Below are 25,549 nucleotides of genomic sequence, written 5' to 3' on the forward strand. Positions count from 1 at the left end.
TCTGAAATACCCTGTTTGGTGGAGAAAGATGCCTGATGGCTGTGATATCTAGTGGGGATTAAAGGCTAAAAATGGCTTGAGGCTTTTCACATAAGCACAGTATGTTCAGAGGGAAGAATACTTTCAAGTTTGGCTCCAAATATTGAAACTTAATTTAAAGAGTACGATTTTGCAGAAATTTTGATAAATCCATAAGCTATTGAAATGCTTTTTGTGACCTCTGCTAGAAAAAAAAAAAAAAAAGACAGAGTAAGCATTCCCAAAACTGTTTAATAATTAAATGCATGTTTGAAGCGATTTTTTTGTCCCCCTGCCTGGCTAAATACATGTTTAAATTGAAAGTTATATAACCCTGTAGAAAAAAGGCTATGGCACAGTCTAATCCTGAATTATGTGCAGAATGGTTACAACCAAGATCCCTTTAATACAGCTATTTTAGTCTTAGCACTGTGCAAATGCTCTTTGCTTGTCTTCAAGAATTGCTGCCTGTGAATTGTAAAATATTGGAGCAAGGTTTTTTTGGTATTTGCAGCTCCCACTGACAATTTTGGATGGTATAATTGAAGGACAGGCTTGGCTGACCAGGATCACATTTTGACTTTGGTTTATGTGCAGTCAGTGTTGCTGGGAGCTTTTTGAGAGAGATTTCTGGGGAAAAAAGGGATTGGCAGAGGAGGGTGAGAAGAAAGGAGAAGGGGGACGTGTGGAACAGGGACACTTAGAGACACTTCCAGTGACAAGGAAGCAGGAATTTAGGATGGTGTCTGACCTTTTCCAGCATGCAGCTAATGTGTGGAGGAAAATATTCTTCATACTGCTGCTGTTTTAGGACTGTTGTATCAGGGAAACATGGGAGATACAGGGACCACAGTGAACTCAAGGAGATGCAGCACTGATGGGCAGGGAAGGCATCAGTGAAAGCAGGGAAGCAGGGCAGGAAGTTTAGAAAGCAGCATTCTAATTTGATGAGGAATTTTGAGTTATTTCCATTCTGAAGCAGAATACACATCACTTGACTCGAAAAAATTTGCTTTCAAAATATTTTAAAATATAGTCATAGAAGGGCATTCCAAATGAAAAATTAAAATATTTTGAAATTTCATTTTTCTCAAAATACTAACTTTGAACTACCTTCTTTTCCATTCAGATTTTCAACTGGGATGATGCCATTTCTACTGTATTGGTCTTGCTTTTCTTCTTTTGACTGCTTTAGTTTCTTTTGTTTGGTTGTTTCTTTGTACATATGGGTTTTTTTTCTAGACAAATACCCATCCTGAAAAAGCTCCCTTGGAAATTCTGATGGCCACGCTCCCAGGCTCTGCAAACTTCACATGGTGCATCCACACGGACACAACTCCCTGAATTATTATTTCCTTAAACTGCTCCCAAACCCCTGGTAAATGGCAGCTGAAGCCTCAGTGATATTACAGATCCCTCCTGTTTGTGGCCATGCCTGTGGAATTACAAGGCTGTTGGGAAATCCCTTGCATGAAATACTCTGCACTCCTTTCAGAACCGAGCCTGCAGTGCTTGTACCACTGACGTGGGACCAAGAGAAAAAAGTTCCTTCTCAAACCACTGCTCTCTGAGGCATTTGACCTTTTCTTTACTCCTGACCCTTCCCAAGTTTTGTTGTTTATTATTCTCACCATTACCCAGTTGCTCCAGCAGAATTAGGCATATGCTGCCTTTAACTTTCTGAAAACCTGTTAGTATTTTCTCCCTACCCTGTGTGATTTTACATAACCCTGTCTGTCCTTTGTTTAGCCATGCTGAGTTCTGGCCCCTGATCATTTAAATGCATGGCACTCCTAACAAATCTTCTCCTGCAAAGTAATTATGACAATCATTCAATTTACAAAGAATAAAACCCCAAAAGACAAAAGGAAAAGCCCAGTTTTGAAAATTAATGCATTTAAGTGGTAGTTAAAGAGATGTTTAAAAAGAAAAACACTGGTTGCAGCTGTTCTCTACTGTAAACTGAGTGCTATACCTGTTGTGCTGATGCTGAAGCCTAATTAATTTCTATTTCATCCTTACTTTGGTGACCCTTAGGAATCGGAAGGATTAAAGATCTATGACTTTCCAGCATCTTTTGGCTATGAAATGATTCATTACACATGCACTTTCATTTTTTTTCTGTACAGTTGATTAAGAATAGATAGAAAAAAACATGCAACAAAGGGTGACCTTGTGACTCAGGAGAAGATGAGTATCCACTGATCTGCCTCTCAAAGACAATTATGCTTTCTGGTTTTTCGGGGGTTTTTTCTTTGTTTTTGGTTTGTTTTGGTTTTGGTTTTTTGTTTGTTTGTTTGTTTTTAATACTTCTGGTTTTGATTGTGTTTTGGTGTTTTATTGGGTTTTTTTAATTTTAAATTTTAAGCAAATTCATTAAACAAGGTGAATCTTACTGCCTTAAAATAGGCATGAAATTGTTGTTGTTGCTGCTAAGCTTTTGCCATGTTTTAAAACAGGGAAGATTCATGGGCTTGCAAAGCTGCCTCTTCTAAAGAGACTTGCATTTGCAAGTCAATTAAATAGATACATCTCCACAACCATAACTGGTTGCTTCCCTGATGCCAAAGCCTAAAGAACTAGAACACCACGGTAATGCAGGATAGGTTTTCTGTCTTAAAAAAAAAAAAAAAAAAAAAAAAAAAAAAAAAAAAAAAAAAAAAATTTAAATATACATATATAAAATCAACTTTTGTTTCTCTTCTACTGACACCAAAAAAAAGTAGATATGGCACTTGACATTGACAGGCTGGATTTGAATTCATAAACAGAGACTTAGTGTGTTTCTGTTCCTCCTCAAATTCAAAAATTTTGTTAACCATTGTAAATATTTTAAAGGCTTCTCTGAGCTCTTGCTCAATGCCGTTGCTTCTCCAAACCCTGCGAGTTGCCAGAACAGGGATTTCAGAAACACTAGCTAAAACATCTTGACAAGCTAAACAGTTTTTAGAACTGGAGTAGGTGGACTTAGCTGACTTCCTGCCAGCTCCAGAGTCTGCACACTGTCGAGGGAGATAAGCAGTGCAAGCGGAGTGGATTAAGGCTGGTGCCAGGAATCTGCAGATCCTGGACCGGCTCTCATCCCTGAGCAAGTCACGTCCTTGTTGGCCCAGCCTCTTCCTCTGAGGGTGAGCTAGGGGCAGTGTTTACCTATTTCTTTCAAAGAATGTTTATTTTCCTGGAATTTTGAAGGCTTAAGCCCTCAGCCTTAAGACCTGCACCTATTCTTGTGCATTTGGCAGATGCTGAACTGCTCACAGCTCTTAGCAGGAATGGACCTGAGCAATGCAGCCTTTGAAGAAGTTTTTTTTTTCAGTTCAGTCAGATTTCAGTATTTTATACTATTATTATGCTTTCCATGAACAACTGACTGAAAAATTTAGCCTCTTTTCATCTCTCTTCCACACATACTGTGGCTGGCATTAACATCTCCGAAACAGGAACTTGAAACTTCCTTCTGGTGATGTTATGATTCCAGTTGCATCTCAGTTATACAACATAAATGCCTAAAAATACAAATTCTCAAATCTTTCCTGCTTGGGCAAACTCCAGAACAACAGCAGTGAAGAATTAGCATTTTTAGAATGTAGAATTTCAAATACTTATCACTACCCTAATTTTTAACTCTCTCCTTGTCAAAACACTAATGTGCATTTCAACATGCATCTTAAATTAATTTTTTTTCAATATACTTTTATTTCCTGAATATGTGCAAAAGGAATTCAGCATTATCTGATACACTTTTGTATTTTTGACCCAGATCATAACAGAGCCTGAAGATTCTTATAAACAGATGAAATCAATTTCTTGGCTTTGAAATTTCTGGTGTACACTGGCTCTTTCTGGATGTCAAAGTGAACGACTTGATATACAGCTCATGTCTCTTCGTAGCTTTGAACTATCCATAACTCTCTTCTGGGTTTTAGTAAACACATTCTTTAAAGTCTGTGGCATGTTACTTCTCAAGTTCTACCTGCATCACCCAGTGTCTTGTTTCAGTACTCTCTTCTCTCTTAGATTCAGAAACATTTTCCTGTATTTCCATGTCCTTTTGCACCCTCATCTATTGGGTTTTTTGAGATGAGAGAAAGCTGCCAATTAGGAATAGGATTATTTTTAAGGTGTATATATGAACTTAAACATTCAGAAAAAAGAGCAGTTTTTGTTGTTCCATGCCTAGATATTAAACATAACTATATTTGACAACTGAAAAGATAGCATCAGTGGCAGAAGCTGTTCCACTCTAAGACCAAAGGCACAAATTTGCCTGCTAAAATGACTTCCTTACTCCAGTTATCCCCCTCACCTAAGCTGAGATCACTCCTCCAGAACGTTCCCCTGCTTATCCATTGCCAATGGTTCAGCACTGTGAGAATCCCAGCAGGCAGGATGAGCCAGAGCTGTATTTCCAGTGGGCAGAAATGCTCTCTGTGCCCTGCATCAGCCTGGTGATGTTTAACAAGCAATTCTTGACAAAGGATTTTCCTTTCTAGGGGCACAGCAAGTTATGTGAGAGGACACTTGGCACCTTCTGAAAGAGAAGGTTTTCCTTTATCAGAAATGGACCATCTGACACCTTGCTGTTTCATATCTGACACCTTCTCCCTTCATGGCTTTCCATTTTATCTTGTCACAAAGCCATGTGTTTTTGCTTGATCCCATCTGAGTTTGAAGATGGCAACCAGGGAGATACCAACCACTCATTTTTTTTCCAATGTGCCATCAGGTTGTGAACAAATACAACCAAAAAACCCCACCCAAACCCTGATCATGTTTTAGATGCTACTAAACAAAACATGCCAACAAGAGAAACCCAGGCTAAAAATAAAAATAAAAAGGTGGGTTTTTTTGTTTGTGATAAGCCAGAGACCAGTGTAATCTGACTGGTAGAAAAACAAAAAAAGCTTATCTAGTTTATTTCATGCTCATGCTGAAGTTGATCCACTTAATTATTTCTACCATTAAACAGCACACTGCTGCTTTTTTTCTGCTTGGAAAAAGTTGCAGTGCTACAGGAGAGAGATTTTATGCTCAGAAGACCTGGGATCAGAACAGTCATTTTGATATTGGAGATTCGTCTTTGGCACCAGACTGCTTTTACAAAAATTTAAATGTGAAAAATTTTTATGCTGACATGTGTCTGTGTTACTAAATAATTCAAATTTCTGGGATGGTAACAGATTTTATAGTCCAAAGAATGAAAACTGCTGTTTTAGGAAAAAAAAAACTTCCCGTGTTATTGGAAAACAGAGGAAAGCACATGGCATAATGGGTCAGTTTAAATGGCATTGTTTGCACTAAAGCTGACATTTCAGGCATAATCTGCACTGCTCACTTGAAGTAGGACATTTTGCTGGGCAGAGAAGGATTTGATACATTCTTTTATATTGCTGTGTCAAATTGGATTAGAACATAATAAAACGGAGAATGTAAAATAAAGGCCTTTGGGCTCGCTGGTTAGGCAGTGTAATAAGATGCACAAGGAATTAAAATTAATTGTACTCTTCAGAAGAATGACAAACTTGTCATGTATAGTTTGTGTGGAGCTTCCCTTTCTCTCATTCGTTTCCTAGGTTTATCCTTCCTGTGTGCTCTCTTTGCTGACCCACATAAAGTGAATTCCCTTCAGTGACTTTGCCCAGCATCTTTCCGCTCTCTAATTATTATTTGAAACAAGACGATGTTCGAATATAAATTATTGAAAACCTGTTACAGTTGATACAGCTTTGGTTTCCTACCAAAAACTGCCCAACGGGGCTCAAAGCTTTGCCAAAATTCCTTTCTGAGTTTCCCTGATGCTGCCTGCTGGCCTGGAGCGCAGCCACAGGAGCATTCACTGCAGCAGCCTCACCCAGCAGCCCTGGATCAGGATCCAGCCTCTGCCATCAGGCTGAGAGATATCTCAGCTACACAGACAAGGAAACAGGCTGAAACTTGGTTCCTTAAATGATGCATGGAGTGTTTCTCATAACCTCGCGGAGTGAATTCTAACCTTTGAAATTTTGGAAATGTTAATTGGTAAGCTGGGTACTCCAGACTTCCATTTATCTGCTGCTCTTATCTCAGAACTCACATTACCCAAAATTGGATGTGTCTCCTATGTACCATGAGTCACTTGCTTTGAAAAGGCCTCTGCTAGCTGGAAAGCCAGTGACAAGTCTAGATGGCAGGTCGTGTGTTCTGTTTGGATAGACAGGGTTACACTTCATGGGAGAACTGGTATCAGGAGGAATTAATAAATGACTCATGTTTCAGTCCTCAATTTCATTTCAGATATTACAGAAAATCTGAATACAAATGATACCCTGCATGGCTTTTGAAATTTGTAAGAAGTGATTCAAAAGAAGATACCAGAGCCAATCTTTTGCCTGAGTCAAAGCAGGGGAAAAGGACCAGTTCATATTAAAGCAGGTCCAGCGTGTGCGCACATTCAGCTTTCAGTTGACTGTAAAAAATGAAGTTGATCTTTGGACACTTAATGCTGTATGAAGGCAGCCTTTCACTTGGAATGACTGTCAGCTGCTCTGTCACATCCTTACTTTTCCCTTGCAGCTGAAAAGCAGTAACTTCTACAAAAGCCAGGTTTATCCTCCCTGACACCAAGTGTTCGTGCCCCTGCCTGTACCCAAGTGAGGAACTGCTTGTGCTGCTGCTGCACTTCCATTCTCATGGGGGACAGGATTGTGCAGAAAATTCACCTTAAAAGTAGGAAAATATCCATTTTCATAAAGAAGTTTCCAAGAAAAAAAAAATTAATCAATTTGGTCTGTAATATGGGCATGTTACCAGACCACAGAGGTATAAGGCGAGGGCCTGAATTCAGGCAAGTTATTTGTCTCAGAACATCCTCTACTTTTCAATGACTTATTCTCAGCTAAGCAGATGCTTCAGTGCTTTCCTGAAGCGAGGTCTAACTAAGTTACCCTTTGATCTTGCTGCTAATGATGTCTGGTTTATTTGACTCTAAAATGTGCACTCCACTGGAGTATGGTTTGACATAGCGAATGAAATATTTACTGACACTTGGCACTGGTGCCTTCACCCCTGTGGATTTCTGTAATGGATCGTTCTCACTGAAGGTCTGTCCTCCCGAGGATGTGTGGGATTCATCTCTACTGGCATCACAATGAGGCTGGCTCCTGCTCTGAGAAGAAAACTCTTTCTTTTTGGGAAGTAATTTCCATGATTTTATACCTGATCACTGTTTGGGTTCCTGCACAGAACTTGGTAACAGAGACTTTGGGATAACTGAAATACAGACTTCTAAAATACATTCCCCATTTCCCTGGGAGCACAGCAATGGTAACAAAGAGTTAAAGCAATTCAGTGTGTTCCACTGCTTTCATGGAACAGCATTGTCTGGACTCTGGCTGGCTGGACTATAGCTGTGGGGTTTTCTGACTTTATGAGAATATTCTTTTGAAGAAGTGAGTATCACTCCATAAGAAATGTTGAATCTGCAGTTCCGCCTGATTGGAGTGCTGTAGGTTACACAAAAAATCATGCAAAACAGGAAGACAGGCAAAATAAGAAAAGTAATATTTCCTTAAGTAAGTTTCAGATTAAGTAAGATTAAAGCATTCTTCAGCATTTCTGCCCTATCAGCAGGGCAATGACTAAACCCACTGTCTCCTACATAAAACATTCTTTAATATATCCAAAGAACAAGAAATGAGGACTGAAAATGTACTGTCAATTTCCCCGGATTAAGGTCAAAGCTTGAGAAAGAGAGAGAATAGAGTATTTTCCTTCACAAATTCAACAGACAATTTCAGTTATAATCAGATTAGGGAACCAAAGTCAGAAACAAATAAAATTCAAAAAGAAAAATCTTAATACTTACATTGGTGACATATTCAATATCCTTCCAAATATTACATTCCCTGGGAAAATCTGCCAAATCTAAAAAATTATCCACTACCACTTGGCCAATCAAGTCGTGCCTGGAGAATCTGTCAAAGTCATACACAGAGAAATGGAGTTTCCTCGTGTTGAGATCATTGTACGGGACAGTAAATAAAAAAACTTCATCAAACACCGGATTTAGGGTCTTTCTGTGCACTTTAGTCTGGTGTTTTGTTTTCCTGTCGGGGAGCAGATATATCTTCACGTAGGGATCCGAGGTTCCGGAGAAGTCCTTGGCCGGCAGGTTGACGGCCTTGTGAATCTTCACGATCAGCTGCTCCAAATCACAGTCATACTTGAGGATGAAGTTGAGCTTTCCACAGGCCTTGCTGTTGCCCCTGCGGCCGTCGTCCGTGTCCAGAGACCTCTGCTTGTACAGCTCTGGCTTGATGCGGCCGATGCCCGTCAGCTGCTCCTGCTTCTGGACCTGCTGGATGTTGAAGTCGGGGTTGGACAGGTTGAGCTGCCTCCGGAGTGAATTGTGCCTTAAAGCGAAAAGGAAAGAGTTGAAACAGGCTGTGCACACACATTAGGTGTGGGTGCTGGCAGCCTGGTCAAAGAGGAGTTTTTAAGTATCAGGCAGCAGCAGAGCCTGTGGGAAAGCAAGTCAAATAGAGTTTCCCAGGCATTGCTCTGGAGGAGCTAGGAGAATATATTCCAAACAGTTTCTAATCTTTGCACCTGCTGGTTTTCCACCTTGTTTACTTGCAAAGATATTTACGAAGAGGTATTAGCTTAAACAACCAATCATGTCCAATTGTATCAAAACAGTGTATAAAAAAGGTGTGCCTTTTCACAAACGTTGCCATATGCCCTCCAAGAAGATTTGGAATCATATTGTTATTTCTGCTGTCCCTAATACATAACAATAACTAAGTAACTAAAATAACCTGTTTGTATCTGGCGTGTTTCTGTAGCGTACAGCAGGGTCAGCTTTTTAACAAAGGGATCAAACACGACACCCAAGGTTTGTGAGAGCTGACCTGCAGCATCAGACAGCTAATGACACATCATTTTCTGTTCCCATGGCCCAAGCTGGGCTGAAATGGTTTGCTGACCACCCCAACAATTGGCTTCCTTTTTTCTCTCACACCTGATGTAATAAACTCTGTGGTACTTTGGCTGAAATGCTCCTTTACTTTCATTAGCTGAGGATAAGAAGTTGTTTAGTTTCAGTTCCAGTGAAATTTAATAATTCACGCTTACTGTGACTGAAATTTCTCCTTCATTGATTGTAACAAATATTTGCAATCCCTGTTGAGTCAGGGAGATGTGAAAGTGAAAGTTGGATTAGGTAAAATCCTAATCTTCTACGAGTTCCATTTTATAGTTCTATTATTATGCAGCAATCACTCAGTGTACTGGAGCACCAGGTTGAACACAGAAAGAGCACGTGGAAAATGCCAGTACATGATTAATCCAATGCTATTTATATTGAATGTAATCAGCAATAGTTCCTCTGCTATAATTGTTCATTCATTCCTGGTAAATATCTGTTTACCCATGCTTAAAGCAGGAACAGCCTCTTATGTACTATCCTAATTTTTTTCCTTCTCTTGTTGCATAATAAATACATAATCTTATGGCTTTACATTAGTCATTTCCAGGATAAAATATCATCATGTCACCAAAGGAAAAAGACAAAAAATCAACCCTTAAGCTCCTCATGGCAGTGAGAGATGCAGAATATCCTGTGGAGGAATAAAAAGAAGAGGCTAGCAAAGAGCCACTGGGCTAGTGCTGTACCTTCTCCAACTGAAGTGCATCTGCTTTGACTCAGATATTTACCAGCTCTTCACATGCTGATCCTTATTCTTGCTGTATGAAATAGAATCCTTTTACCACCTGCCCCTGCACACACTCTCAGCCTCCCCCTTTCCTCTTCCCTCTTCTACTGGTTCTCCAGTTCCCCAGGAGACTTCACTGACTCTTGTTCAGTCTCTCTTCACCCCCACAGTCATGATTGTGGCTAAAATCTATGATTTTCTAATCCTATTTCTACCTCTTGCAAGAGTTTCATTAGCTTGCCCTACTTTTCTTCCTTGGAAAAATCTTTGAGGAGATGTTACTGAGTGTTCAGCACCAGTGCTAAGTGCAAATGAATATGCTTTACAAGCTAAATCTAGGTTGTCCTGGTGCTTTTAGGGATGCCAGGCTCTGTGTTATCCAGCTCCTGAGGGAAAAGCACCAATGAGACAGTAGTTGTGATGCCTTAGGGTTTTAGCTTTTATATTTTTCATATATTTGTAATCCTGCAATTCTTTAGTGTATAATTCTAAACTCCATATAGCGTTAGCTACTGTTCTGCCATTTTGGTCAGACAAAACAATTCCTCTCCAGGCCTGGGACTCAAGGACACCTCACTGCCTCAGGCCCCAGAGACATAAACAAAGGTGAGGTGGGGGGAAAGCAAGCTTGGGGTAAATTACTTCATCACCTGAAGCTGTAACTGGAAGATTATCCCCCAATATGCAAATGCAGCAAACTTATAAAAGTGTGAGAACCCATGACCGGTCGTCTATTTTTTTGGGTGTAGCCCCTGGGGGGCTTCTGCTGCCTGAAATATACCTGAAAGCCCTTCAATAAAGAGAACTGCTTGTTATTCCCTTAATTTTGTCTGGTTTTAGGTAGTCCCAACAAGGCATCAGCTGAGAGAAGAGTGGAATAGAACTGTGATGCTGTCACTTCAACCTACGAGGTTTATGCACCTCAGTGAAAAACTTATGCGTATTTTCTTTTTTCTTGAGAGGAATGTGTCAAGAAGAGGATACATTTTTATTTAGATCAGCGTGCCGTGCTTTCTGGGCCGTACCTGTAATGATGAATAACAGAGAGAAATCAGAGTTACTGACCGGTCAGACGAGGTGGGCTCCGTGATCTGGCGCTGCATCCGCACGTTGGGCACGCAGTTCTCCTTGCTCCCCGCCTGGGTGTCCAGGGGGAGGTCAGGGGAGGTGTGGCTGATCTTCATGGAGGCCTCGGGGTAGGCGGCAGGCTGCCCCAGGTAATCCTCGCTGTAGTCGCGCTCATTGGCCTCCGTGTCCGCGTAGTGCAGCGGCTCCTGCTTGCTGTCCTTGCTGCCGAAGGGCAGGCCCCGCTCCCGCCACGGGATCCAGCACAGCTTCCAGGACACGAACAGGGACACGCCGAAGAGAGCCAGGCCGCAGGCCGTGACCACCAGGGAGAGCAGGCTGATGGAGATATCTGCCAACGAGAGAAGCGCACCCGCGTCACGCCTCCGCGCTCCGCGGGGCCCGGCACCTCCAGAGCAACAACCAGCACCTCTGGGGTGCAAACCAAAGTCTGCTCCCTGCAGCAGTCATAAAATACAAACTTATTAAAAGTTCTAATTTCCTTCCCACCAAGGGAAAGCAAAAAGTTTGGAGTTTAGTGTAAGACTTGAACCTAGCTTATGCTTTCCCTCCAAAAACGAAGTGGATTGAAAGGTCATTCTAAATGTGAAAAGGGTTGCTGACTTGCTCACTCAACTTCCTAATGATGAAAGAGCTGTGCCTGCAGCACACGTATTTTTTTTTTTTCTCATTTCATGTAGTGCATTTTCCTCCACCTGTTCTACTAGTTCTTACTAGCTTCTCTTCCAGGGCCTGTATTAGGCTTAAACACCATGAAAATATGCACACAAGCACGTCTGTGACATGAATTTTTTAGGTATTTCACTGATGTATCTTGGTTTTTTATTTTAATTCCATTCCATCTAATTTTAGACTCATTTCTATCTTTGCAAATTATTTTTGACTATCAATGCATGGCTTGCTCTTCGTAATTTAATTAGAACCACCAATATTTCTTCAAAGCTGAGGTTTTTCTGGGTTTTTCAACTCCAAAAGCTCTTTCTTTTTCCAAATTTCTGGTATAAAAAGGAACGTGGAGATGAGTTTTCTGTTGTTTTTCCCCACATTTCCAGCATTATCCTACTCTATCAACACAAATAAGTTACAACTGGGAGTGGGTTTTGCTCTGTTTTGCTTTTAGTTGTACGTTGGGAAAATGACTCAGTGGAACAGCTGTTTTTGTGGTTACAGTGTTTTTGAAATGAATCTCTCTGTGGATTACACAATACATCATGCCTTAAACACAATTAGTGAGGATTCTATTTTACTGCCTTAAATTATGAACACAAGCTGATCAAAGCAATTTTTCACAGTGTGTGTAGGTTCAGAGTGTCAGGATGCATCTCTCTAGACAAACAGCTAGCCTGAATTCTCAGAGGATGGCAGAAGGTTGAAATGTACTGCTTCTACTAAGACAATTATTTAAGAATGACAATTCAGATGAAACAGCCCCAGTCCATTCCAAAATAAAAATAACATTTTTTTTAAAAAAAGTGGAAAAGTCAATACCTTCTGCCCCTGCTGTGAGTCTCATTCTCACCAGCCAGACAGATTAAATTTCCACAGTGGGGGGAGTGACACTGCAATCCATTTCACACAGGAGCTGTCCAGTTTATTTTGCATGCTGCAAACCAATTCCAAACAATTTTAGCCAGCATGGCCCTTTCTGTCCTTCTCCGAGTGATATGAAGACAAAGCTCATTAACAGTGGGCACAGCACAGCAGCTGCTTGGAATTACAGTAAAGAGTTTTCAGAGCTGAAATTAATTAAAGAAATTCCTCCCATGCATAAAAGGGAATTTGGGAGAGAGTAGAATGGTAGTTCTTGATAATTTTTGAATATTTATTGGTAAACAAATCTGGCAGTGGAGGCAGACCACAACCTCTTTTTGATTAAAAAGCTGAAGATCAAGGATGCAGAAGTGAAAGAAGGCCTTTAGAATAAAGCAATTTGTCTTGGATTCCCTGGAGAAGAAGCAGGAAACACATCAGAGGTCTGCAAAAATGCCATTTCTTTCAAAGACCTGATTCAAGTAAATGACCCAGCATTGAAAGAAATGAGAAATTTGGAGATATCAGAAGCAGCCAGAAGATTACAAAGTGAGAACAGAAGAATGCCCAACAATAAGGGTGTGTGAATAAGAAGGTGAGGAACAATTTGAAAAGTAGACGAGCAGTCCCCTACCCTACCTTGAAGATGACTTTAGCAGAGGAAATTTTCTAGAGAACAGGCACCGTGAGGAAAAACACACGAGGGCAATATAAACTGTTTTTCATTTGGAGAGTTTGGGGGGCTTTAATAACATGTATATAATACCATTATCTCCCAGCTTGCTTGCTCAGAAGCAGGGCAGTAAACAGTGCAGGTCAGAGCACGAGAGGGGAGTGTTTACCCATCATCTTGGTTTCACTTCTTCCTGACTCCTTTGTGTCAGAGAGAAGTTTCTGTGTGAAATTTTTGTTTCTGTGGGTGGAAAAGGGACCATCAAGTATCTGTCTCATTTCTGTGGAAGACAGTAGACTAAAGGGCAGTGCTCCAAGCTTCTCCCTTTCATCAGACAGTAATTTTCACATCCTGCATGCCTGGCTGGCAATTTTCAGCAACAGTGCAGATCCATTGTGAATAGCTGAGGTGAGCACAGTCCCACGTGAAGAGATTTTTGGCTGCATCCTGGAGCTGCTTTCCTATTAGCTGCCTGTACTGTTCCATACTGTATTTTCTGTGTATTTTTTTACCCCATCTTTCCAGATGTCTCAGTTTTTCTAAGCCTGTTTATCTGTATTCTCCTGTGGCAGCAGTACTCGTCTGATGCCAGTGATTTCCTCTGCTTTGTAATGAGAGCAGGGTAAGTCTTTACTTTTTTGTCCTCACAGAAATGAGATCTGCAGCACAGAAAGTATTCCTCAGAAATCCAGCTGCCTGTAAATTCCCTCTGTGAATGCCAAGACAACAGCCAAGCATCTTGATATGAATCCAAGTCAAAATTTCATAGTTCTACCTTTGTCATCATGGCTGCACTAAGAGCTGAGTTCCCAAATTCCAGCATGTCAGAATACTTGGATTATAGCATATTGATTATAGTGTTCTCCACTAGCAAAGGAGGCCTTTGGATAGACAGAAAACAAGAGGACAGACTTTCAGGCTGGCCCCAGATTAAACATTCTTGAGACTTGGTAGCTGCCTCTAATTCTTTGTCTATTGAGACTGTGACTTCATTGGTAGAGGACTCAGGAGGCACTGCCATTATTGCCATACAACCAGGAAATTCAGAAATGCAGCTCCAACAACCAGGAATTCAGCTGTGGTTTCCAGGAAGGACACAGGCTCTCTGAATATCTTGCTCACAGCATTGTTTTACAGATATTCTGATGCAATAATCAATTTTTGACCAGGTTTCCATGTTTCAATCCCCTTTACTCTACTGATTTTGACCTTATTTAGCTACTATGCTTATAAGCATAATTTTTTCTGGTTTGGTTTGATTACTTTTGGGGTTTTTTTGTTCGTTTGTGGTTTCTTTGGTAGCAATCACAAGGCTAAAAATGATGTGGAAATAGCAAGTGAAATGGAGTTTTCTGCCTATGGGTCACACCATTGGTTGTTACCACAGACTGGAGAGAAGAATGTGGCCTTTCTGTCTGTGACAGATTTTATTACAATCAGTGAGATTAAAAAACCCCTCAATCCTTTTATCAAAAAGACTCAGTTCGGTCATTGCTGAATGATGAATATTTTTACATTTTTTTACTTACATTTTAAAGTAGATCTGTTACACAGAAAAGAAAATTCCCACTTTTTATGTCAAGAGATTGTACGATAGGAATATAAATTATCTTGTCTTCGGATTCTCCTATTAAAGAGAATCACAAAACCTTTGGGCAAGGGACCCTTCAGATCATTTAGTTCAACACTCTGCCCAAGCAAGGTCATCTCAGAATATGCCCAGATGAAATTTCTCAAAAAATAGAGATCTCCCCAGCCTCTGTGGGCAACCTATTCCAGTGTTTGAGAACCACCAAGTAGGTTAACAGCATAATCTCACTTTGGTGGGGATAAAATACTAAGTGGGTAACATTTTTTAAATCACAATAACCAGAATTTCAGCAATGTTGTAAGAGATAACTGCATTTTGTAAATTATCTAGTTAAAAAAGGAAATAAAATTATGCTTCTATCAAAGGTTTTTAGTATAGATTCACTGAACATAAATTTTTATATTGACTGAATAAAATCATAGATTATTCTAGAAGACTTTGAATTGTCTTGAATTTTTACATACATGTTGCATGAGTGTTCAGTATGGGAGGACATAAGACCAAAGACAAATGGATGATGATTCCATTCAAATGCTGACAGTACCACATTGCAGGCCTGTGACTTGTTTTCTCTGGAGTAAATGGTTTTGCTTTATCCTCTAAAACTCTGATGCTGAAAAATCTCACCAAAAATTAGACAAGCAAAACACAGAAATGTGGTGGCTTTGTCTATTCACATGCGAAACAAGGATTGAAGTATTATTTTTTCCTTCTTGTATTTATTAAGCTAATTTAGATTGCTAGATTGTATACAAAATAAAATATCTAAATTAGTCAACAATGGGAAAGGTCAATAGGTAATGCAGATCAATTTGTGTGTCTAGACATGTAATTGGAGTTATGAAGTCAAAAAGCACAAATTATACTGTTTGGATTTGTGTGACTCCAAAAGATTCAAATAAGAGCTAACATATGGAAAATAAAAACCAACTGAACTGGGAATTTCTCATCATCCAGGCCCGGGGAGGACATTTAATCGAAGGAACTGCTGACCAATAATGTAATTATTTAGACAATCAAGTTGCTGGTTGCCTGGATGTGACTGGTGTTCTACCAAATGAACTCTCTTCCCAACAAATTGGCTGTAATTTGGTTTAACTTGAAGAGTTTTAGTGGAAATCCTAAGTGGGAGAGTTCTTTCACACATTTTTATCGAAGTAAAACAAGCTGTCTTCTCTCTGCTGATTTACTCCCCTGTTTTTATTGAAATGACTACTCCAATATTCCAGCATTACTGTAAAACACAGTTGATCTGTTGGGTGAAGTTTGGCTAGGAACTGGTGAAACAAATCTTAGCAATTCAAAATCTTACAATGCAGGTATTTTTAGTCCAAGAGAAGCAATCTTTCCCTCTTTATAGCAAACAAATTTCAAAAGGCATTCAAATAAGATAATAAAGTTAATATTTTTTTCTGAATAATCATATTACTAGAGTATAGGATCTTTTGGGAGAGATCAATCTTTAGAAGATGATTATGTCTAAATTCAGTGGAAATTTCAAGCTGTCATTTCCTGAGAAGAAAAAAAAAATTCCTCCTTTCATTACTCTTTTGTTTTCTGGGGGGAGATTTTAAGGAATATGCTTAGCAGTCTTGTTTCTTGAAAAACAATGAAAACATCAGTGCCTATTGCATAAATCCTAGCTGTGCTTTTGACAATCTAAATTGATTTTCTTTAGTGCAAATACATCTGTGTGTGGGGGTTTGTACCAACATTCAGCTCAGTAGTTGTACTGCAGGAGCAACTGGAGTTGTTGGGTTTTTTAGCCCAAAAGTCTAAGACCCTAAGTTTTCCAGAGGAGAAGTGTTTTCTGGATCAAGTACCTGAAGCAGTTTTAGCCTGGTGTTGCACTGTAGTTTCCTCTGTGCTTCACGAGTTTTCCTTAATTAACATAACTGGCACTTGCTCAGGACAGAAGCTGTCCCTTGGCAGAGACTCCTGGGACAGAGGAGGAATAATTCTCATCTAATGTATTCTTCTCTGAAATGCTGTTAATTATCCTTAATACTCTGTTTAGAAACTTTCAGTGCAATTCTTTAAACAAAGGCAGCTGAAAACCAGGGAATGAATCTCAAATTATATTCATTTTCTAACACATACATGCTCCAGCTGTGTCTGACCCTGAAATTTATGAGTGTGGACCAACAAAACAGGCGTAAATGAGATCAGTGTCGGAGCTTCACATGGCAGTAACATTCTCCATGCTCTCAAAATGTATTTGTAGCTGGGTCTCACTGGTATTTGAGGCTGTTATTAGCTTTTAGTGATTTTTTTTTTATTCCCTGGTTATGTGTTCTACATCTTCTAGGTAGGCTTTAGGGTATGTAAAGCTCTTGTGTTGATTAAGACACTATTCTAATCCTCTGAGTGGCTTGCAGGTCTTTTTTATTCCTGAAAAGTGTTACAAATTCCAGTTTATCAGTGTTTGCTTTCACTTCATCTGCTTTGCTTTCGTTACAGATTTTCTCAGTGTTTCTTCCAGGTATTGCTTAACATTAACTAAGTCTCATTAATGTAATCCTAGGACTTCACCAAGGTAATTGTCAATTAGTTTAAATCCACATAAATGTCACAGCTCAATTTCAATATGAAATCAGAATTACTAAGTGGCCATAGAAAATACTCACAATAACAAGTGCAAAAGCAGTAAGAGATTTGTTTGTGCAGAGTATTTTTCTAGCAGGAATTGCTGTGATACAACTCTAAACTGATTTGAGATTGACACAATAGTTAATTTATAAGATGACAAAACTAAAGTTATAAGAAAAAAAAAAAAAACCCCCAAACAACAAACCAAAAAAACCTAAACCAAGTTGTTCATGGACATTAAAGAACAAGAAAACAGTACTCAAAACATAGTAAATTACACCTTATTTTGTTTTGCAAAAAGAGAGTTTTGCTTATTAAGAAGAAAAGTTATGTAAGCAGAATGTCTCGTTTCTAATTCCGGTAAGGTCACTTCATGCTTAGACAGTTGATTAATTACAACAAAAATTGTGTGTGAACTTGTTCTAAGAAGAATTTATTACTGTTTGCACACCGGATCTCTAATATATTTAGTCTGCATTAATGCGGATTTCTTTGACAACTCAGCTGACACATAATATTGTGCTACAGTTTGTAAGTGACAAAAAAGCCTTTACCAATCAGACAGCTGGCTGAAGGAGCAGTGATTTTTAAAGGCAGAGCTGAGAGCAGTCGGATGTCCAAGGACCTGCATTTTTCCCTGCCATCCTGCAGCAGTATCTCGTGACAAAGAATGATGTTGCTCTGGTGGAAACTAAAGCTTCTGCTCCACAAGTGACACGGACACAAAGCGCAGTAGAAAAAAGGGTTTTTCATGTCTGCATATACATGAGTGCAATAAGATTTTCCCAGGTTCCCATGCCTCATTCTTGGTTCTTTTTGCTTGTTACTGAATTCTCTTTCAATACACACTCCACGCAACTGACAAAATGTGCAGAATTACTGTGTACCTTTGGTTTCCTAACTTTGAGTATAAAATATGATAAAATAGGGGAAAACAAAAAAATCCATAGATGGAAATATACAGGAGAGAGTTCTAAAGATATCACACCAGATTTTCAAGCATCCTGTGTGGAGATGGTCTTAATGGCTCTATTTCACCCTGTTAGGAAGAATCATGGAGAGTGGCACATTTGTAGGACAGGAAAAGCAGCTGGACATGAAATCTTCTAAAAGCCATTTGGCATTTGAGGCATGTTCGTGCCTTGTTAGCTAAAAGGGAAAGCTGGTGATATTACACCAAAAAGGGAAAGAAACTTTGGGGGTAAACACTCTCACTGAGGTCCTTCACAGAGAGCAGTTGTGTTCTGTAGAAGGGAAGTTCCTGTGACTTTGCTTCTTCTTCGCATGTGTTAAATCACAGAATCTGATTGTTTATTCCAAGAAAACAATTAATATTATACACTTAGACTTTTTCTCGCAGAATCCTTAGCAAAGTGAGTGGAGCTGTTAATTAATGTTTTGCAAGTGTTTATCCTGGCTTTTTTCATGGTATGCAAAATAGAACTTCATGCAGCAATTGAAGAATTTACCTTCTCATCTAGTCATACAAAATGACTGGTCACTCTTGGCAAATGTTGTGTATGTTCTCTCATTAACAGAGTGAAAGGTTTTAATAGCAAAATGAATGATGGAGAATGAATAAAGAATAACCTAGCAGAAATTCTTGAGTAGAAATTTTTTTGGACAAATTGCGTGTGTTAAAAATTATGAAACTGTCAAGATTTGTGAATGTTTTAATGACTAAGCCATCCGAGCACACAGTAATCTTGAATATTATGACCCTATGAATAATAATGAAGAGAAATTGCCATTTGTTTCTGCAGTATGTAGCCAGCAGCAGGAAGTCCCCAGGTTATGAAAGAGCAAACAGCTTTTTTGAACCATGCCAATAAGCTCCAAGTTCCATTATAGCCCAGTGAGTTGCAATAATAGCAAAATGTTTTAGAGCACTAAAGGAAATGACAGAGCAACATTTCATTTCCCATTTGTATAAAACTGTACAGTAACATTCTACCAAAGTGCTCAAAGCAACGGCTGGAGAGAGATCATAAAATCATAGGATGGTTTGGGTTGGGAGGGACCTGAAAAGATCATCCCATTCCAACCCTCTGCCATGGGCAGGGACACCATAAAAAATTTGTGAAATTAAATTAATGCAAAGGACTGGAGATGTGGACAGAGTACTAAATGTATGAAGGGTTGTTGGAGCTTTAGCAAAATTTAAGTTTCACATTAAAGCCTACAGGCTAAATAACTAGACACAAATCTATAACGTGATGAATGTGATTAAAGGATACTTTCACAGAGACAGCCAAATGGTCAAGAGGAGTTGCATTGCTCATATAGTTCTGGGCAAAATCTGTATTTTTCTTTCAAACTTCCAATCTTTTTCCTACTGGAAGCATTCAATTTCACATACCAACGTTCTCTCCTTCTCGATAATCTTATTAAGTCTAATGGAAACCCTTAGCCTTTCTGATTTTGAATAACCTAACAAAAAATTTCTATTTTTGAACCTTTCCTGGTTTGTTGAAGTATTTTGGTCTTCGTTTTTATTTTAAATAAATGTGTAAAAAATAAGAAGACAGTATAACTTTTCTGGATAATTTACATAGAGTAGAAGTGCAAGCTTCTCTTTAAAGTCAGATTGCTTGCAATGGAAAAGAGGTCAATTATTTCATTAGCTTCCTTTTCAGAGTCAACTACTCTAAGCCTCCATTATGGGAGTTTGGCACTTCACAGTGGTTCAATATTTACAATACTTGCTTTACATTTCAGGAAGAGCCAAAATTCATTTGCTTTCTCTATACTGACAGATCATAAAAAGGTTGTCACAAGTGTTGAAACCTCACAAGGGACTTCAAGAAAGTTGCCTGCATAGACTGATATGGACAAAGAGGAAATTTATTGCTTATTACTGTCACAAATCACAAACATCTTAAGCTGATTAAATAGCCTGATTTTTCTTTTAGGAAGGAGTTGCTGGCACGAAGGGAAATAAAAGCAGCCTTGAAAGCATTTATCTTTCTCAGATCAGGAGCCAGATGCACTGCAATGCTCACACTGACTTCCTTTAGAAAGGATTTCAGCCACTGCAAATGTATTCTGTGTCTGTTGTTTGTGAATTTAGAGCTCCCACTTGATAAAAGGAAGATTTTTGGGCTGATCCATAAGTATTGGGGTGTGATGGAAGCCTTACTTCCATCAGGGATATTTACTACTAGGAAAGATAATCAATTAATAATTTGCCACTGAATCATGTCTACTATGAATTCACTGTTAGAAAAAAAATGGAATATATATATATTTTCCATTCATACTCCATTACTAGAGAGCAAAAGAAATAGCTGAAGACTTTCAGACTTATAAGTAGGTAATTCTGGAAGTCATAAAATAATAGAATCATTTGGCTTGGAAAAGATCCTTAAGATCAGGTCCAAATGTCTTGTCTGTCAACAACACTGTCTAAGAGAAAACTGCAGAACAGATATGAAAACAGAGAAAATCAAGAGAAATCCAAAATGAAACATCTTAGGAATATAGCAGCTAAAGAACAGAACTGAGAAACAGATTTGATAAAATTATCATTCAGACTGCTCTTCTGCTTTTTCATTCCTAGACACGGATTATTTTAAAGCTGAGATGCTCTTGGAAGCCTTCCTAATTTTGGCAAATCTGAATACGGAAAAGAACTTCAACTTGCTTATTTTTGCAAAGCATATACTAAAAAATGTATGTCTGGAGTAAGATTTGAATATATCTAGATTTCTGTTTTCTTGGGTTTAATTGTACAGCCAGGCATGACATTTTATTAAAAGAAATCTGTAGAAACAACAAGCAGCAACAACTCTTATGAACTGAACAATTTCTTATGATCTGAATCATTTCATGTTGTACTTAGTTGTGAATGTAAAATTGAAACTGGACAGCTTGAGGGGTTTTTCTTCTTGTATTTCTCACTCCACAGTGGGCAGGAGACTTCCAAATGTGCACCTTTCTCAGGGAACAGCAAACTGAAGGTGCTGTAGTTCACTGAGGGATGAATTTAGGGCTTTACTCTCTCCAGCTGCTGATTTTAGCACTTTGATTGAGCTATGACAGATTAAAAAGAGGAAAAAAAATCAAGATGATAATGAATCTGAGCTATGCACTTCAGCATCAGTGAAGCAATGTGGGACTGGTGCTCTCCAACATAAATGCCAAAGTTCACGGATGAGATGCAAAACTTCTGTCAGTGACTCAGGAAGATTAATGTATTAATATGCCCTTAAATTCCCTGAGTCAAATTGGGCACCTAGACCTGGAGAAACGTGGCCCTGCCACACAGCCAAAGGGGCACCCTCAACAAATCACTTACTGTGAAAAGGTCAGGAGCTGCTGAGAACCTGCTGGACTCATAAGGAAAACAAATCTTTAGAAGGAGACAGGTGGGGGACAAGGGACAAAGATGAAACTCCACATAACCCTGTGTGCTGACAACTTCCACCTTTGCTGATCCCTCTTGTGCCTTCCTGTTAACAACACCCACAGCTTTGTAGCCATGGAATAATAAAACAGAAATGTCACAGAACAGTATCAGTAACTAGTTAATTAAGGCTAGGAATTCTGGCAACCCCCAGGATTAAGATATTTCAGCATTTATGAAAAACAGCCTATTTTTGCCCTTCCGCCTCTATGTAAAACCATTTTCCACAAATGCAGTCCTGCAGAATGGCCTGCTGTCTTTAGAAGTTAATTTATTTTTCATTCATCTTGACATAAAGGTCAAGATAGTAATGCTTCAGCATTTCAGGGTTTTAAGGCTGATAGTAGCTTCACCAAACACCTTTGCCTCGCATCTGTCTGGAGGTTTCCAACACTGCATGGGGCCTCGTGGTGGATTTTGCACCTAAGAAAAACAGGAGGTGTTTTTATTTTAGATATTTAAAATCACTGTGAGCCACAACTCAAGAAACTCGTGAACACTAGAGACTAAGGCTAGAGAAAGGATGAGGAGTTCTTATGCTCATACAAAAAGTCATTTATAGAAATAGTTGCATGTTGAACCCTATTTAAGAGTATCAACACTTTAAAGAAGTGTGTTAATTCGATGCATGTAAAAATATCCAGCAATTAAAAGATGAATGGTTAATATTTTAAAACTATCCTGAAGATTTTAATCTATTTCCCTCAATGACAATGAACAGGCACACTTCATACTCTCCAGTTTTCCAACACTGCAGATGAATCCAGACCCATTTACACTGGTTTGTGTGTTCAGAGGTTTCTCCTTTGCTTTCTGTTCTTCTCCCTCTCTCCATCCCTCCTCTCTGACATACACACTCACACATGACCATCCCAAGCCTAATATACATCAGCATGGGTGGAAAGATAAGATTCTGATGTTTTAAATACATTTAAATATAAATACATTACATATAAATTGACCACTGACATAAGCTTAATAAATGATGTTGCCTGTAGGGCTTTGGTGGTCTAAAAATGACTAATGATGAGTAGGATAGATCAGTATGGCTGGAGCCACAGTTCCTTGTTCTGCTTTGATGGAGCTGTAAGGAGCTGTGGGAGAAAGCCAAATGCACCTTGCAGGTGCTGAGCCACCATCCCTGGAGGTGTTTAAAAGGTGTCCAGACATGGCACCTTGGCACTCAGGAACGGGCTTAGTGGTGGAATTCGCAGTGCTGGGTTTGGGACTCAACGATCTTAAAGCGTCTTTTCCACCCTCAAAGATTCCTTCTATGCTGTGATTCAATGAAGAAATCATCAGTCATCAATCACAGTGACCTCAGAATTACAAAGCCAAACCATCTAAGCACCTATGAGACCCTGGTTTAAGGAGTCATTTAATTACTCTTCAGGAGTGATGAAGAGAAGGAGTTGACACCTTTCTTGTCCAAGTCTCCAGACACCTCCCTGTGCACAGTTACTTCAATAATGTCCATCAACTTACAATATGCCTCTTGTCCTCTTGCATTATGACATGAAGGTCCATTAAAATATTTTTCTCCGGTGCTTTCAAATATGATATGAATAGGAAAAGATATGAAAATGCAGATTTTTAATTGGAATTATGTAATTGCAATTTGCAAGCTATTTTTTTCAGTCTTTACTTAAGTTTAGTGACCTCTGCTATATATGTAAGACATAAGTGACAGCCTTCTGTCCTTATTTAAATAATCAATGAATCTGCCATTGATGATAGGTAATTTTTATTTTATTTTATTTTTAATCAAGATTTACTCATGAAAGCTGTGAGAAAGCATTAAAATGTGTCTGGACATATACAGTTAAAACCACTGTGAGTAAATCTGTATCTGAAGAATGTTAATGGAATGTAAACAGCGCAGAAATGTGTTCAGAAACCCTAGTGGATATTTGAAGAATTCTTTGTTTTTCTGTTCACAATACCAAGTAGACTGTAGGACAAAGCTGTTAAATTATCTCAGTGATTAAACTGTTTATCACTGAGTAGCTTTTCCCTTTATAAATGTCAAAGTTACCTTAAAGGTCTTTTTAGAAATAGGATCAGAAAGTCAAGACACAGCACAGTTCTCAAGGTGAGCGTTTGTAAAACAGTTTGAAACGTTAAAAATGGAACCTGGATCTTCTCACTCCTCACTGTGAGTCCAGCAACTTTCCAGTTGCTTCTAGAGAAGCTTGATGCAACTGAATAAAAGGGACTCGGGGAGCTTGACAAGCATTGCTTAGCACACAAGCAAGGTATTGCCCACTAGACAGATGGGAGAGCTTTTCCAAATAACCCAGTTAGAAAGGAGTTAATTCAATAACAATCCTGGGAGAGCTGTCATCTCTCCAAATGCACCTGCTTGCTGGGAGGCGGCAGGCGCACGGCCAACACGTGAAGGACTGAGAGGAGGAACAGATTTTGGAGAAGGAAAGTGATACAGGCAGCTGAAAAGCCACGTCACTAACCCTGCAGAGTAACAAACTCACGCTGAGCATCGGTGCTTAGGCTGTAAAACAGAAGAATTTCTTCCTTTTTTCCAGAGTAGATTCCAGGAAGACTGAAATACCATGAATCACAGAATGGTTTGGGTTGGACGGGACCTTAAAAATCGTCTTCTTCCAAACCATCTGCCAAGGGCAGGGACACTTTCCAACAGACCAGGTTGCTCAGCGTTCCATCCAACCTGGCCTGGGACACTTCCAGGGATGAGTCACCCACAACTTCTCTGGGCCTCACCACCCTCGCAGCAGAGTTTTTTCCTCATATCTAATCCAAACCTACTCTCTTTCAGTGTGAAGCCATTTCCCTTTCTCCTGTCACTACAGGCCCTTGTAAAAAGTCCCTCTCCCTCTTCCTTGTGGGCTCCCTTCAGGTACTGGCAGGCCACAATTAAGTTGCTTTCTCTTTTCTGGGCTGAACAAACCAAATTTTCTCAGCTTTTCCTAGTAGGAGGGATGCTCCATCTCTCTAATCATCTTGTTGGCCTTTCTCTGGTTAATGTCCTTCCTGTGCAATTACAAAGTCCCAAATCAATTATAATCAAAATCTGTAATAAAAAAATAGAGGTTTTGATAAATATAGAAATTCTGGAAGATCTAAGCAGAAAATCCTAGGAATGATATTCACGTACAATCTCAAACGATTCCTACAGGAAAGGTTTGAAGTTGTCTTCCATGCCCCAAGTGATGCACCCCATTTTCTGGTGGAATATGCAATTGTAATGGTACACGCAATTGCTATCATAGTTAATAACCTCTCTCAAGCTGGAACTCTGCAGATTTCAATCTTGCTGGGTTTTCTTCTTTCAGAGCTAACTCTGCAGCATTTCTTTTATAATCTTTTATTATCAAAAGGCCATTTTACATGTTACATAAGAACCTTAATCTGATAATTAATTAAATGGAGAATAGCAAAAGAATTAACAGGATTGAAAGTAAGATCTAAACTAGTTTGAATATCCTGGAAATCAGTCCATGGTATTCAGACTTGTTTTTTAATTTGCAAGAGTTTAAAAATATATATATATTCCTCTTTTCATCCAGCATTCTGATAGAAGATATTTTTAATGTCTTAGATGTACAATTACTGCCACTATATGTCATATCCAGACTCTTGGAGATATTTTGTGCTTGCAGCAAGTAGAATCTGCACTCTTTACTAGAAAATGTATTCTACTGGATTTGCATTTTCTTTAATTAAGTTAATTTAGCTCGATCTCTATCTTACCTCCTGAAATTATTTTCTCCAGAAAAAATTAGAACAGCTAGTTTCTTAACTTGAGGAACTGAAGAGCTATGCCTTAGCAAGGACAGCAAGGAAATTTCTGATTAGGTCTTCCTTGAACAATCCAACTACCACGTGAAAAGAGCAGGTGCTCTCATTCGAAACTTGAGAGCTGGACCTGTCCTCCAGCATCCAGCCCCTGGATGACAGCAGGAGGCAATGCAGCTCTTCATTCCTGG

General features: G+C 39.2%; 1 protein-coding gene across 3 annotated transcripts in view; it reads right to left on the bottom strand.

The window, feature by feature from the left end:
• Positions 1–25,549, bottom strand: part of SYT9 (synaptotagmin 9) — a 67,200-nt gene that overhangs the window by 25,757 nt on the left and 15,894 nt on the right. For all 3 annotated transcript variants that reach the window (XM_063397927.1, XM_063397926.1, XM_063397925.1), the window contains exons 2-3: positions 10,776–11,127; positions 7,862–8,408 (exon numbers count right to left, since the gene is read on the bottom strand). In XM_063397927.1, the coding sequence (XP_063253997.1) occupies positions 7,862–8,408; positions 10,776–11,127 (899 nt within the window). The remainder of the gene's footprint in view (positions 1–7,861; positions 8,409–10,775; positions 11,128–25,549) is intronic.

Source organism: Prinia subflava, chromosome 5 (assembly GCF_021018805.1).
Source record: "Prinia subflava isolate CZ2003 ecotype Zambia chromosome 5, Cam_Psub_1.2, whole genome shotgun sequence".
Taxonomy (NCBI): Eukaryota; Metazoa; Chordata; class Aves; order Passeriformes; family Cisticolidae; genus Prinia; species Prinia subflava.